Raw genomic sequence first — 16,995 nt, forward strand, 5'->3', positions numbered from 1 at the left:
TGTAGCATTGTCCCCGCATCTTTTCTATTTTCATATCAGCAAAGAGATTTTATCTATTGCTTCTTGTAGAAGATGCTTCCCACCAAGATGAAGAACATTTGGAAAAACATTTTGTGCTCTGAGTGTCCTCTGTAAGGGCATCTGCTTCTCTTCCTCTATCTCATGGTTGTGTAATATGACTGATAACAGCTACTGATCCTTTGCTGGAATGTGTATCAAAAATATCAAAAACCAGGATTTTAGTTTTAGTTGTTTGTTTTGGATTTGGTTGTTGATTTTGGCTGGAGTTTTTGTGTGGTTTTTCCATGTGCTTTTGGTTTGTTGTTTAGCTTGCTTGTTTTTTTTTTCATTTGATTATAGTTAATTTTCTTCTAGCTTTAAGCTTTAGAGAGAAATTAAAAACTTAGATTCTTCCTTTACTACTATATCTAGCAAACCCTGATTAAAATTTTTATTTATCGATTCTTGAGTTGTGTTTAATGAGTTCAGACAATCTTCTCTGAAGAAAAACTGAATCTAGAAATATCTTTGTAGTATTAATGAGGTACTGGGGTGTAGACTCATGTCCACCTTTATTGCTGTTAAACGTGTTCTTTTAAGTTATACTCTCTTTGGCATATTTATGTCTTCTTGTTGCTGCCTTTTAGAAGAATTTCTGTCTTTTTGATAATTTAGTTTTCCAACATGATGTGCAAGAGGTCAGGTTTGGTGACTTTAACAATCCCTTTACTCTTCAGTGTCATTGTTTCTGGTCTCTGCCTGTATGATTTGCTCTAGAACTGTCATTAAGTGACCAACCCCATAAGTGTTACCTGTTTATCTTCCAGTGTTCAGTTCAGCTGGAGAAAATTGGATGTAAATGGAATTAAGCCTGGTGAGAAAAACCTAAAAAATGGGAAAAAAGAAAGGAGTAATAAATAATAAGTGCTTAATCTTTCTGGTTGATGCAACCTGGGGCTACTAGAAAGGGCATCTCCTACTGCAGAAATTCAGAAGAAAAATTAGAAACTTACTTTTCTATGCACTTTTCTAGGCTTGACAACAATTTCTCCCATGAAATATAATGCATAATCCCTTTTCTAGTGCCCCTTCCCTGGGCAGGAATGACTCCCACAGCTGCCTCTCTGAGCTCAAGTGTTTTCCATGCATCAGTTCAATCTTTGTTACAGTATTTTACCAATGGAAGGATGCAGGGGAATAAATAAACCTATCATAATATCTGAACTAGAAATACTGTCCATTTTATTTGCTGTCCAAATGGAAAATATGAGTGTTTGGAATTCTCCTGGCCACCACAATTTTTGCTGCCATCTGATGAAGGCATCAGCACCTCCATCACTGCCAGTGGCACCATGAGCAATCCCAGAATAAAGTATTATAAACTGGTTCTGTGCTCAAGCTGCTCAAAATCTTTTTGAACTCAAAGGATACAAAGCCAGGCAGGATGCTTTTATAGCTGAAGTTGCTCTGGGTGACAGGCAAAACACTCTGGATGTGATCAGTGTAAGTGATGTAGAAAGCAGTGCCCTTGTCACTGCTGGGCTTTGCTCTCGGGGCTTTGCTTCTGTGACTTTCCAGTCAGGAGTTGCCTCAATTTATTAGGGTTTAAAACATTTTAACATTTTCTATAAACTGACTTACCATCCAAATATTTCATTTGACATTTATGAAAATCATTCATTAAAGTCTAATTATAGGAGAAAAACCTGTTTAAAGGGGAAGAAAATCACTACTTTTGCACTTGCCGATGCATGTTGTCAATGATATTGATTATTTATTTATTAGTTTGGGCAGCATCCTTGGTGCACAAGTGAATCTAAATGAATTCCTGATCTAGATGAAGTGATTGGTGCTGTGCCAGGGGAGCAGGTTCAGATCTGGTCTCAGACATGAGCCCTTCCCAGGCTCAGGGCTCTCATCCTCCTCCTCCTCCTCCTCCTCCTCTCTGTGCATCTGCTCAGCCACAGAGCTCAGATCTCGGCTGCTGCTTGGCCTCACAGGGCTGGACATCACCCTGTCCTCTTCTCATTTTGCATGAAACTCAGGATTTCAATAGGCACTGCATTTCTTAATTGTGTACAAGAGTTGACTTCACATTTTTGTAATGTGAGATGTATTCTTTTTTAAAATAAGCTGTGTGTGAAATTCTGAATATGTGTGATGAACAATCATATTATATGACATAAATTACTTTAATTTGACATATTGAATAATAATAATGATTTCAATGTATAAACACTTGTCAGACAGGTAGCAGAACTTCACAACAGGATGAGTATGCTCTTAAAAAGGTTGAGTATTATATTATACAAGGTTTTAAGAAATCTTGATGTGGTCTACACAATGTAGCTAATATTTACAATCTTTTAAATATTCATAGGACTTTTTTATTGCATTCATAATTGGTGTATGAACGTTTTCTGATGAAATATATAAAAATAAATGTCATATAGAGTTAGATGTCACATCACTTTAGCATTTAACTGGGTTAGGGTGTGCTGGCATTGGATTGTTTATCCTTCCTCAAGAGTCTGTTTTCTAAGTGAAAGATAAATGCATTAGAATCTCAAATGCTGATTAGAAGTAGTACCTAGAAACCCAGAACTTGGAAATAACTCAGTGCTGAAAGATTTCAAAGCTTTTTTTGTCTTAAAAAAAGACAAATATCAGGTTAGAAAAAATGGGATACAGATTGTTTATCACATTATGCTTTATTTCTGTTTCCTTTTGGTGTCTCAGAAGAAGAGTGTTTAACTGGCTATAATACTGCAGAAGCATGAGTGACAGCTTTTTGTCTTTTCATAGCTGAAAATAAAATTATATTTCATAGGTACTCCTGTAGGTATTGCTTATTTACTGAAAATGAATATTTTTCTTTGCTTTGTATGTTGTATACTCCCCATATTTCTCCTAGAGGGAAGGAGAACAGTGATTAAGTCCTGAAGCAAGTGCCAGGTCCAAGCTGTGCCAAACTTTGTCAGCAATGAGTTTCAAATATTTTGAAAGTTACATTTTTCTCCCAGCTGCTTTCCTTGCTATGTGGAATAAGTAATCTGCTTCTGCCAAGAGTTAATGTATTTTTTTTTTCTTTTTTTTTTGAAGTGAGAATTAAAACACTTTCCTCTCCTCTCTTCTCATCTCCCAAAACCAAACATGCCAAGCATGTCCTCCTCACTGAGCACAGACTCTTGGTGCTGATATTTCACTCCAGGGAGCTTGGAAGCTTTTCTTCCTCTTCCCTGCTGCTGAGTCAGGAATGTGAAAAGTCTTTCTTGGAGTCATTGCTATCAGGCCAAGAGTTCTTGGCACCTGCTTGAAACAAGACATCTGTCCTCAAATATAGTAGCTATTTTCTTCCTGGAAATAGTTTCCTTCCTGGGAAGCTCCAATTCTGGTTTCTTTTCTTGGAGAAAAAGGTGGAATACCTCTGTTTCCAGTTCAGGGCTGTGTGTTGAAAGCTGATAAAATGCTGCTCTTTTTTTTGGTCTAAGATGAAAGTAAGTGTTACAGAAACAGTAATGCTGTCACTTCCTGTCGAGTTTCATGTTCAGGGAAAATGCTGTGGCAGAAAAAGGAATGTTTCTGCTCTGTGCAGATTGAATACGTGTGATTTTATATGGAGTACAGAAATTTATATGCCCAACTTAATTAAATTATCTAAAAGAAATTGAGTAGTTGGTCTTTGGCTACATCACTGTATCCCACAGCCTGTGTTTTTGCCCCAGCAGTGAATTGTTCAGTGCCATAAACAGGATTCAGACAGTTGAACTGGGCACTCTACAGAGCAGAGCAGAACAGGCTCCAATTTCTGGCATCACCTTAGTGTGCTTCACATTACACTGCAAAATTAAATGGATTTCTTTTATTGCTAATTCCCCCCCAGGCATTATTATAGTGAAAGGTCTTCAAATAATGGCATCCTAGTAGGATTTGGTTTTTTTTAGTTTGTCAGCTCATAGTATCAAGAGCTGTGGTGGGTTCTCCACTAAAGTGTTTAAAACAAGCCTGCATGCCCTTCATAAAGGAAAACCCAACAGGAAATTATAGGCCTGGTGCCAGAATTTCAGGTCAAAATCCTGTAATCTTGGCTCTGAAAGAATTCAGGATAGAAGTACATAATGAGCTCTTTTGGCCCTGAAATCCCTGAATGCACTGCATAAAATGAGTGCAATCCATTCTGCTTCCATCAGTTCTGACGGTCCAGCCTTTATGTACTTGGAATATATAATTTGGGAAGCAATATCAAATTCATATACTTCATATGAGTATTTTGAACTACTAAGTGGCTTCCTTGTAATGACTTAAATTTCAACCTGTAAACTGGAATAAGTTTATCTTCAGAACTACTAAAAGTGATCTGCAATTGAGAAATATGGGATCATTTTTGTCTGTATTTCAATTAGGTGGATGAATGGTTTGTGTTTCTTAATTGCATGAAAAATGAAAATAACAAAATCTGTTTGACAATTCCACCATCAGGAAAATATTTGCTAAAGATGATAAAAATTAGTAAGTGTAAACAAATTTTAAATCCCTCATTTAGAAAGATGTTTTGTATTCTTCCAATGCAAAATGCTTAGGTGTGAAAATATGGATGTTCTGCCAAAAGCGAAGTTACACCCAAACAAATTTTGTTCCTGCTAATGTATTTGGATCAGCCCTTCTTGCATGCCTTTATATCTTTGATAATGGAGTAGAGGAGAAAATTCAAGAATCTTCCTACTGGGGCTTTCCTCATAATGTAATGGTGCTTATTCTAGATCCAGTTAATAATTGCTAATTATGATAATCAGGTATATATTTTTCAGCTATGGCACTCTATTCTGTTCAATCCTTGCAGTTACTTTCCTCCCTTTTTATGGTACAAAAATAAAAGAAATCCAGATGGGTGTGTTAAACTTTGAACACAATATTTTCTGTGTGTCTAAAGCAGTTATTGAGCAAGTGTGGACTTACTGATGAAGTTAATGTTTCAATGAAAAAATGACACTTTTACTTAGGGAAAACCAAAAACTAAAAAAATGAATAATAATGTTAATCAGGAAGCCTAATTCAAATAGAAAATAAAAGCTGAATTGCTTGAATTCTCTGATCAGAAGCAGGTAGGAGGTGTAATTCTATGGAATAATTATTAGGATAAATCTGGAAACATAATTTAAATATTTATTCTTTGAAACTCATGTATGACTAAAGCATGGAGAATAGGTTTACTGTTTCACTTTCACATCACACCTGGAGGAGGCCTGTGCCCCTCCATTTGTTGGGAATGCTGTCAAATTGCCATTAAATGTTCATGCTGGTACAGAACAGTTGCTGGCTTGCCAAGAATTCCATTGTTCAACCTCTCCTTGATTTTCTTCTTCTTGTAATATTCTCATTCAGCTACATTTTATTTCAAATTAATTGTAGAGATAAGCTGCACAAAATGTCCCTTACCAATGTGTCACCTTTGTAATTTTGAAAGAAGCAAAGTGAAGCACATGATGATAATGTTAAGATAGAGACTTAATTGCTTGTGTCTCTTTCCTTTTGGAACTGAGACTTCATCTTTGAGCCAAATAAAATCTGTTGGCAAGTGCTCCAAAATGCAATTTAGAATCTTTTCCAGGCCAGTGTGACAAGCTTAATGCTGATGTGTTTTGATCACAAGGCTTGTTTGTGGGAATTTGAGCTTACACTTTAGTTTTCTGTTTGGATGCTGAGGACAGGACACTTTCCTGGGTCATTTACTCTCCAAAGCTGCTTTCTGCTCTCACAGGGCTTGCCCAGAGTGTGCCAGGCAGGGCAGGACCTGGTGGGTGCAGCCAAGCACTGTCCTGGTGATCCTGCAAACAGAACAGTGGAATTACATGTACAGATGAAACAATGGCATCCAAAATGAATGGAATCCAAAGGAAATTCTGCCAGTGTTTTCAAATGCTGATGCCAAATCTGTGTTTCCATATCTATGCTGATTAGATGCCTACACACTCACCATTTCATTTTCCAATTACCTGGCATGGTTATTTCCCAAGAATTTCAGTATTATGGTAGGTGATGAACACATGTGAAAACAATGCCTAAATTGCTTTCATTTTGTGAGTTGAATTTAGATACACAGAATTTAATATTTCTGGGCAAAAATTCTTAATGGCACATGTGACTCTTGAATCTGTATTTTCTATTGAAAGTACAGATGACTGACTAATCAGTAGAAATAATTTAATATAGACAAGTATTTAAGGTTCATAAGAAGATACAGATAAAATTGCAAAACAGTGCCTTGGTGTGATTTATGTATTACTGGGTGCATGATAACTCTTCTAATGATCTTCATTTACTCAACATCTTGTTCTCATAAGTCAGAATGAGAATTGGAAGAAGCAAGTTAAACATTTGTGAACAGAAAGTTGCTTCCCTTTGTTTACTTTTATAATAAAATTCTTTGTTTGTCCTTCGGTAGCATAAAATAAAACAAAAAAAAAAAAATTCAGCATTGTCAGTGTAGAGCTGGAAATCCTACTCCATGACCCTGTTTGCCCTGGATGTGCTTTGCTGGGTGTGCCAGCCTCCCAGGAGCTGGGTTAGAGCTTGTTAAGGACAGTCCTAGGGCCATGTGGGTATCAGAGCTGTGATGTTTTCATGTCTGAGCGTGGTGCTGGGCACTGAGCCACCAGCTCTGCCTGAGTCAGCTTGCTGAGATTCCCTCATGGGGACTAAAGGGAGTGAGGAAACTGCAGCCCTGTGGCTGCTCCAGAGACTGCCCTTGTACTGGAATATCTGCACAGCCACTGAATTTTAATTTTCTCACTTGTTGGGCTTTTCTAGGAAATGCCAGTTTCATCTGGAGCACTGCAGAAGTAGAGACGATGGGGAGCCCTCAGGATTGATTATTTGGAATCACTCCTGAGTGATTCCACGCAGAAGCGTAGAACACAGGGTGTTCACATTCCTATTGCAAGCTGAAATACTCTGTTTTATTTGAGATTTGCAACTATGTAGGAGTAGAGAAGCATATAAATCTCCCTACATTGCAATCACTGTCCTCTCCAGAGTGCAGCCTTGCCAGCTGAGCAGCCTGTGTGAAATCCGGCCTAGGCCGCGCTGCCGGCCCCAGAGCGGAGCTGTCCCTGCTCCATCTGCCCTAGCCCAGCAGGAAGGTCAGCTTCCAACGCTGCCAGAGGAGTGCTGCTCTACTGTGGTACTTTGTTATCCCTCTGGGGAAGAGGCTGGAATGGGATATGTGACTGAAACGGAGAATTTGTCCCCTAATTTTCACAGTAGTCCAGGGACATGTACGCTATTTGGACAGCAGCTGTCTGAGTCCATTGCCAAGCTGGCTCAGTAATGGCTCTTGGTGCAATGCAGGAGAGCAAAAATGTCCCCAAGTAGCTGGGAAAACCAAGGAGTTTTGTCAGAATTTTAGAGCTGGCAAAATACCAATGTTTGATGTTTCACCGTCACTGTGTAATGTGGACTCTAGGAATGGGAAAACCAAAGTGTTGTTAGAAGTTTCAACACTCATCATCTTTAAAATTCCTTTTCATTTTCTCTAATTTGAAGCCTCTGTCTCTTTTTTTTTAACATTAACAATGGCTAAAGAAAAGTGTAGGTACCCAAAGTTGTGTGGTACTCAAGCAGTGATGTAGCCTAGAAGGAAGGCTGTGTCATGAATGCAACCACTTCCCCTCCCCTTCTCTTGGTGCTGATGTACTGTTAATTGCATTTCAAACAAATTGGAATGGACTACTAGACTGAAGTCTATTATCCTAGCTTTTAACACAATGAAATCATGTTTAGTGCTTTGCTTTAAGGAGGGGAATGAATGTCCCTGACATTTTCCTCCAAGTAATGACAGAGATACAGATGGAGATTTTTGCATTATGAATAGTGGGATAGGGAAAGCATGGGGAGGAATGGTAGAAAAAGTCACATTTTGTGCTTTAGTCCATCAACTCATTGCTCTTTGGGTTAGATAACTGCCTCCCATTTATGCTGGCATGCACTAAGATCTTTGCATTTTCATTTGTTTTTGTTAATTTACTTTGTACTGCTTTGACCAGTTGTGTTCTAAAATGAGGGAGACTTAATTCTTCTTCTAGGAGAATAATTATGGCACAACTCTTATTTTCTTTTCAACTTCTTTTAGCTGATAGACAACTCCATTACCAATGTCAACATCTTGCTTGCAGACTGTGATTTTGGTAGGCTGAAGCTCAGATGTAGCTGTGTTATTCTGAGTGTGCTCTTGAAACAGAAAATGAGACAGACCCTGCTGGGGCAGCCTTGATTTGACAAGTTTTGAGTGAGCAGATCCATGTAAAGGTGCTCTGCTCACTGCCAAGCAGAGTACCAGGGGAGCAGAGGAGAAGTGCATGACAATTTGTTCATCCAGGAAGACTGGAGAAGAAATATCTTCCACAAGCTGTTGCTGCTCTGTGCCAAGGATAGCAGGACCAGAGTCCTCAGACAGTCACAACTTAAGTTATGATTGATTTGATAAACTTATTGGAAAAACTTGGAAATTTCTAAATTAGAACAGCTTTCCATTACCATGGCAGTACATAGCAGAGGAATATATGATTTAGTTTTGCTGTGAAAACTGAGCTGACAGCACACCTGGATTGCAGGACATGTTTGGATAGAGCCTCAGGACAGTGGCTGCAGCTTAATTCAGCTGCATTCTCTGTGGCCACCTGCATTTCAATTTATCTGCCTCTACCTTTGTTGTCTTTGTGCAGTAATTCCCTTGTGTTTCCACCTTTCCAACGTGTCTAGAAGTGGCTTAGGCAGCAGACAGTGATGTTCCTCCAGCTGAGCTTGTCACAGACATAACGACCTGTGGCTGCTGGTCACTGTCCTCCATCTTGCCTCCCACAGCTCTGCAGTGAATCTTTCCTCATCTTTCAAACTCCAGAAGCTGGGCTTGACTGCACTGTATATTTCACTGTTGGTTTCTTTTTTTCCTTTTTTTTTTTCCTGTAAATCAATCCCCCAGTGGATTTGTTAATATTCAGGAGCTGTCTGGTCCCTCTGTTCTGTCTGAAGTGGGCATGGGGATAGTGTGATACTGAGGCATGAATCCTGTGCAGCTGCATGACAGGGAAGAAATGGATTTCATAAATGAATATTGGCTGTTGAGCAGAGTTTAAGATTTTCATACATCAATATGCCAGAGTAACTGGGACCACTGAAAATTGGCATGAATTGAGCTTGACTTGCTTTGCAAACCAATGACCAGATTAGGAAAAGGGGAAGTTAGATTGAGTATGGATGGAAATTTGAATTTTCTAGGTTAGTCCATGCCTGGCCAATTCATTCTGAAGTTCAAGAAGGTGGGAAGAGCAGAGCTAATTAATTTGTGCCTGGCAGGGTGCTGCTCTCACTGTGCCACTCCATTCCTGTAGCTGCTGCACCATAAGATCTCTGTCTGGTTTTTGGCTTGTTTGCACTGGGCATAGATGGGAAAAGGAAGTAGGGATCAGAAAGAACTGGAATTACCTGTGTGTACAACTTTGCAAGCCATTTTAAATAGGAAATATTCTAAATACTAAAGGATTGTCTGGAGGACTACATTCCAAGAGTACATTGCATTATAAAACTAGTCCAGAATAATTTTTGTCTTGAGGGCATTACTAACAGCCTGACCTTTTAGAAGAGCAGTGGAAATCTTGCTCAGCTGACACGTGACTTTAGTAACATATTGCAATTTGGTCTGTATCTCTAATATCTCTGTAAATGACTATTTAATTAGTAAACACTTCATTAGACAAAGAATTGTCTAGCACCCTCTGTTTATTAAATCAGAAAGCATTCTCTATTTTAATTAGCATGACATTTTCTATAATCAGTTTGATGAAATGCCATCTGCAGTTCTAATAATACTATGTACAGCAAAGGCTGATTGACATATGTGTTGACTGCAAGGTATCAACCTTTTTGCATGTTTGCATTTGAAAAAACATGAAATGTAAGGAAGAGGAGGACTGTGACTTGCTAATGCTGCTGTTTGTGCTGCAAAGCAGAATTTCAGCTAAACAAACTGAAACTTGGTAAATATTTTCAGTGGGAAAATAAGCATTAGCAATCTTCAGGTTAACACTGTCAGCAATTTCAGAAGACTACCCTGAGGCCTCCTTATTCCAGATACTATGGAACAGATTTTCAGCATTGCCTGAATTATTTCCTTCTCTTTCCTCCACTTTTTTAGAAACTACTTGCTCTCTCAAGACTGTTTGATAAATTGCCTTAATACCCAGTGGTTTCTATGCACAAAACTGCCTGAGTGCTGATCTCCTTTGGACAATTAGCTTAGGCTAAGATTTACAGCGCTCTGTGCAAATAACCAGCAATTAGAAATCTGTGCACCTTCTTTATAAATCAGGTTTTTTTGTCAAACCATTCAATATCAGTATTAGTAAATTCTAAACCACTTTTAGTCCAGGTTCTAGCAAGTTGGTCTTGGCCTGTTTCCATTCAAATTGATCAATCCACACAAGTTGCCATGAAATAAGCCTTATTATCAACAAGTAATAAAAATCTAGCAAATATTTTGTCAAAATTTTGTTCGGCACACAAAATGTACATTAACTGTACTGTGAATTTGGTAAGAATCAGGTTTTTTACACTCAAAAGTGCTGTTAATTCTGTTACTCCTTGTCAGTGCCAGCAGCTGCAGAAATTAATGTGAATAATCTCAGTGAACATGATGGCAATGTAGATTTACAGGTTTTAGTTTTATAATAAGCTTGGGCTGCCATGATGTCTATCTGAGGCTAAAGAATAACTCAATGTGTATTCATAGGTCAAAAAATCATCACTTCAAACCTCTGAGAATGGAATAGACTAGGTAGAAATGCAAGTCTTGCCTAGCTTAGATGAAATATTCACAGGATAGTGGAGGCTCAGATTCAGTAATCTTCTAAGTCCTGTGGCTTTAGTAAGCCTGTGATGGATCTCTGTATTTTCATAAACTCTTATTCATCCAGGGCAGGATCCCTGCTTTCATACTTCATCAAGGAAGCCCCACTTGTTCCTGAGGCTTTTGGATCTTTCCAGGTACAACACAGAAGACTTTTAATACTTGGTCTCATATCTCTATTGGTTTACAATCTCTTGTAAAATATCCCAGATTTAGGGACCTGCAGAAATGCCAAAACATTTCACACCCCCTTTGCTCATTCACATGAAGGACACACCTCCCTTCTCTTGACTTGCTGCTGAATTACAGAGATAGAACCTGTGTCAACATCTTAGGGCACGCAGGGAGACTCCATGGCAGAAAAAGAATAAATGTGATTAGCAGCCTGGAGCTTTTTGTGTCACATACATATCTAATGATGAAAATACCACCAATAAAGGAGGAAGGCTTCCAACTAATAAAATTTGGATCAATATGGATGTGAAACTGAATAGAACACTGGACTGAAATTCAAGAGGTTTGAAAGTGTGTGGCAGTGTGTCCTTTCAATTCAGTCTGTGTCATTTAAATAACAAGATGAATTGCTTAATTTCAGTGACACGTGAAACTAGAGTTTATACTCTTCAAATAAACCACGACCATTCAGTGTCTTGCTGTCAGAAAGATAAATCACGAAAGGTTCCTCTGGCCCAAATTCTTGCACTAGAACAATTCAGGGATTGATTTGCAGCATGGGGATGTATTTAAGGCTAGAAGTTACTCCATTCCCCCCCTAAATAATACAGGATTTTTCATTGGTATTTACAAGGTCTTGGATTCTTTTTTTGGTTCATGTGAACATAGCTTGTGTAACTGTGAGTGCTACAAAGGAGTTCTGTAGCATTTAGGATGTGGTAGCCTGTTGTCAATTCAATAAATGGGGGTAAATTCAATAAATGGAGGGAAAGAAATTATTGCAAAATTGATGGAGGTCAAGCTGCTTGTCAAGTAGGAAAAGTTTTGCATTGATTTCTTTTCATCTTATGATAGTTTGCCTGTACTTTGCCATTCCCAGGAACAATTTATATTATGTCAGGTACAGTACAGAGCTGCATTTCCTGCCAACTCATACCCTGATCTTAAACTAAACCCTTAGCAGTGTTGAACCTAAACCAGAAACAATAGTCTTAGTGAACCTATTTATAAGAAATATTGCTTTTATTTAAAAAAAAAAACAAACTTGAGATTATCATGGTGCTGTATTTATGTAATAGTGCTGTCACTGAGGGCCATATTTATATCTATCCAAACTGTGATTTAAAATGTATGGATTAATCATGTCAGCAGAATGTGTATTCCAGGTTCTTTGCCTAGAGATAGGGTAGATGATGAAAATATTAACTTTTAAAAACATACAATAGTATAAGAATTTGGACATTTAGCTTCACAATGAATTCCTGTTGGTTCTGCAGCAAGTACAATTCTGTAAGAGCATGTTGCTGACTAAGGTGAATTTATTCTGCTGTGACAATCCCAGAATTTTGTTTGAGTTTGTTTTCATGTAATATTTTATTTAATGTTGCATTCTTTGTGAAAGCCAAAGAAGTTGTAGAGAACCTGTTGAGCATCAAGTTGTCCTGCAGGGGTGTGTGTCCACTGCTTCTCAGTCAGCCTTAGAAATAAGGTCAGAATCAAGATGGAATCAATTCTTCCATTCAATCAATTCTTCCAATCATAGTTGTGTATAATAACCCTGTCTACCTCTTTATTTTTTTAGTGATGCTGTTTTTAATCCTCCTAATGTGTTTCCCATTAATTCTGTTTAATGTAAGCTTTGGAGGTCATAAAATAAATCAAATACCTTGGATGAAAACCCAATACACAGTTTCAGCAGAGTTGCCTCTATCAAATATAGCACTCTCAATTTTTTTTTAACAAGATCTATGTTCTGTAAAGTGCTGTTAGGTGTTAATTATATTGCCAGCCATTATTTTTGTGGGGAGAATCCTGGATTTATAGTGCCATTATTTTCTTTGGTACTGATGTCAGGATAGCTTACATACAGACCCTTAGTTGTCTGTATTCATGTTTTAGTAAAACAGAATAAATTAATCAGCTATTCACGGCTCTGGAGTTTCCAAACTTTTCAGAAATTTGAGAACTATTAGAATTAGGAAATTTTCAATCAGTTGTTTTCACGGCTGTTTTTGTGTGCATCATCCAGGGCTGATGACTCAATAGCACATCTTCTTTACAGAGGCTTCCTCACATTCTCTTTTGCTGAAGACAGGATGTTTTTTATTCTGGTGATGTCCTCAGATCAATAATATGTCTCCTCAGGGCTGCAATTTGTGCCCAGCTGAGAGCTTTTCACATGGTACTACTGTTTGTTTCAAACTAAATGCGAATTTCTTTGAATTAAGGACTCCACTTCTCTGAATGTCGTTGTGAACTGTCAGACGTCCCTGAACCTTCTTCTGATGAAGGCACCAAGATAATAAATAAAAAATCCGTCAGCTGTGCAAGTGGATGAGGCTAAGGACTAGGAATTGTTTTCTTTTGTAGAATTTCTGACTCTAGCTAACAAAATTTTCAAAAAATCCCTGTGTTTATGGCTCTTAATTAACATTTGAGCAATCAGTGAAAAAAATCATTGTCATGTGGTGTGATCATCAGCTATCACATTATCCAGCCTGAAAAAAATATTGTTTGGAATGGGACTTCCATATTAATTTCTATAATTACTTTTGAAGACTGTTATGCTCTGTGTTTACATGGGAGTTTGGTATAATCTTTCACCTGCAAAGCACCATACATTTTGCAAGCATTCATTTGATTTCTGCCCTTCAGGAGGTAACTAGTGAAAGTTCAAAGAGAGGTATAATTCCTGCCCAGTAAAGCCTGGCTTCTCAAGAGGTCTGACTCAGTTTTCTGTTCTGATTTATTGAGTAAAGTTTCTTCTAACTTTAGAACAAAGGCTTTCATTTATGTCTCTCACAGTATTTGCCATTCTAAATGTTGTTTCATACCTTCTGAAGGACTTGCAAGAAGAGCCTTAGGACTAAGCATTTTATTTGTGGTCCTTTTAGGAATTTTAAGGGAAAGTGCTTTTTTGAGTGAGTTTCTTTTGGTAGGATTAGTTAATGAGGCACAGTGCTATAAATCTTCTTGGCAAATGACACATAGGAGAGTAGATAAATGAGAAGGAGTCACATTCTGTACCTATTTGGATTTTAGCACATTGGTGTCATCTATGGGGTCAAAATGCATGGTTTGGAGCACTGCTGTTCAGCGTCCTGGGTTATTTATGCCATTTCTCCCAATATGGTTCAATCGTAACTAGGGACAGCTCTTTAGACAACTTCATTTCTTTCTATAAAACTCAGCACTGTGATCCAGTGTCACTGGAGATTTCCAGTGCTGGGGTTCCTTAAAGAATAAATGCAAAATAGCCTAAAGGAAGCTGCAGAAACAGCCATGTTCTGTAACTGGTAACCTGAAACCAAATAACTGTCTGTGACGTGCTGTTCCTTTTTATTCAAAATGAATATCTGAAATATTTTCTCTTTAAAATGAACTGCTGTTAATTCCACAATTCACAATCTGGTTTGCCTTCCTAAAAAGCAGCTCTAACAAGCCTGTCCTAAACTCCATCAATCCCACCCCATTTCCAGCCATGGCCCTAAAATAGCTTAGTAAGTTCTTCAAATGAGGCTTCATTAATTTTACAGAACCTACCAGAGGACATTCACTAGGGCTGGATATCTTGAGTTGCTGTGGAGTCAATTAAAATAGAGCTACATTTTTTCTGAATAAGCAAAGAATTTTTTTTATGATAGCATAACCTTTTTCTCCAGTCATGTTGACTTCCCACTTCATAAAATTCAGGGATTTGTGATGAATTTTTCAGACATTACTGAAGATCAGGGAAGTTCTTTTGTATTTCCTTTAGGCTTAATTTAGAATTTTTCTGATGCTTTTTATATTGTTATAATAAAATTGTTTCATTTAATTAAATACAAATCTCTTACATGGGTTTTGAATAATCTGAGAGAATCAGCACTCTATTCAATCTTGTAACAAATAGTGGAAAATTTGGAACTTTTTTTTTAACTCAAGGCTGATGTAGTAATTGTGTATTTCTTGGTAATTTTGCAGGTTTTGATACAAGCAAATGCAAAGTATTTTTCATAGAAATCCCAATTAATTACAGATTTCTTTTTTTTCCTTGACATGTGTTGGATTCTTTTTCATGAAAGAAATGGTAAATCAAGTGAGTGGAAAAAGTTGAAAAAGTTCATTCCACAATGTTTTAAATGTTTTTCAAGTGGACCTACTTTGCTTTAACCCTCCTTTGCTTGTGTTAGCTTGTGTGAACTGCTAATATTCAGTTCACAAGAAAATTCAGTATTCTGCAGCCCAGCATGAATCACACAGAATGTGGACTGTCTTAAAATAGTCATAACTTTGTCCATCTAGTCACCAGAAATACAGACCAGTACAGAAGTTTTATTGGAATAATTTCCGAGGAGATGTGAATATGATGTTCAACAAAATATTTTGGTTTTTTTGCAAAACTTTACTTTGCTGTATGGCCAAAACATAGATGTATTGAATGAGGGGAGCATGCTATGGGGGTATAAACTGGTAATTTTGAAGCTCATGAGGCAAATCAACAAAACTTCTGTCTTGTTTGTGTGTAGTAACAAGGATACTGTAATTAATTTAACCTGCTGGTTCTCTCTACAGAGGTATTAAATTGTCAGAGTGTTTGCTGACTGCTCATTTCTTTGTCATTGCAGATACAGCAGTGGTGTATAAAACCAGGAATGGACATGTTGTTGAACTGAATGTAGAAACAAATACAACTACATTATTACTGGAAAACACAACTTTTGTAAGTAATATATATTATCTGCTTCTTTCCCAGTGAAAGTCTGCTAACATTTTTTCTTGCTATAGGAGGGAGAGAGTAATATCTAAAAGTTCATGACTTAGACTAAATTGCATATAAATGAAAAATATAATCCTTTCTTCTGTCAGTGAATGATTTCTGAATGAAGTTATTTGTTTTTTATGTGTAAATAACCAAGATGTTGGAGGATTTGCTGTTGGTTGTGCTTTGTTCAGACCATCTGAAGGGTGGATTGTGCTTGGCATATGTTCTGGGGAATCTACCTGATGTCTATCAGGAAAACATGTTTCATAAAAGGTGGGAATGCTACTTAAATGTTGAGAGTTTTTCACTATTAGAAAAGAGGGAAATTGTTCAAGATTCATAGGAATATTTTCCTTAAGAGAAATAAATATGGAAAGAAAAATGTCATGTTAATCTCTGGTTTAGTTGTTTCTCTGTGCTTTAATGGCTGAGTAGATGATTGGGGATTATTCCTCTTGACCAGCAAAGGGTCAAGAATGGTTTCTGACTAGCAGTAATTGCTAAGAAGTACTTTAATACTTTAGTCTGCATTTTATTTTGCTCTGCTTGGCACTGTTATTCTCAGGGATACCACTTACATTCCACCCTGTAATTCTCGTTTATCAGGGTTTTGCAGCCTAATTGTGTGGCTTGTCAATCTCTCCTCATAAATACTCCATGCAGACCACTGGCTGTTATTGTTAATCCCTGTACTTTTAATTTAATAAAATCTTTTACACCTGCAGACTCAAAAGGATGATTCACTTTCATCAGCGCTCTTTGGCAAAGGCTGATTTTATTCCTGGTCTGTTCCTGGCCTTTGCTGATAGAGATTCCTCTTTTCAAAGCATAAAGCCTCAGGTGACCTTTACTTCTAACTCCTCAAACAAGAAAGAGGAGAGTAGAACTTCAGTAGAAATAATTTGATGCTGATTTCCTAGGTCAGTGTAAAGATGGAGAAGGATGGAGGAGAGAATTCTATTTTAATGGGTGGGTGTGTGTGTGACTCCCCTTCTGTGAGCTGCACCTTCCATATGCTGGGATGTGCCTCAGGGAACCTCTTAGCCCAAAAAAGGCTGTCAGACACAATTAAAACTGGGTGGCGATGCCTTGTGAAGGCTGACCTAGATGGAGGTAAAGAATAAAGTGGGTGTTTATTGAAGGGCCTCAATGGATCCACCTTGGGCAGCACAAGAGC

General features: G+C 37.7%; 1 protein-coding gene across 2 annotated transcripts in view; it reads left to right on the forward strand.

Annotated features, from left to right (window-relative positions):
* Window positions 1-16,995, forward strand: part of DPP10 (dipeptidyl peptidase like 10) — a 437,009-nt gene that overhangs the window by 293,780 nt on the left and 126,234 nt on the right. For both annotated transcript variants that reach the window (XM_063161640.1, XM_063161639.1), the window contains exon 4: window positions 15,682-15,776. In XM_063161640.1, coding sequence (XP_063017710.1) covers window positions 15,682-15,776 — 95 coding nt within the window. The remainder of the gene's footprint in view (window positions 1-15,681; window positions 15,777-16,995) is intronic.

This window comes from Melospiza melodia, chromosome 8 (assembly GCF_035770615.1).
Source record: "Melospiza melodia melodia isolate bMelMel2 chromosome 8, bMelMel2.pri, whole genome shotgun sequence".
NCBI lineage: Eukaryota > Metazoa > Chordata > Aves > Passeriformes > Passerellidae > Melospiza > Melospiza melodia.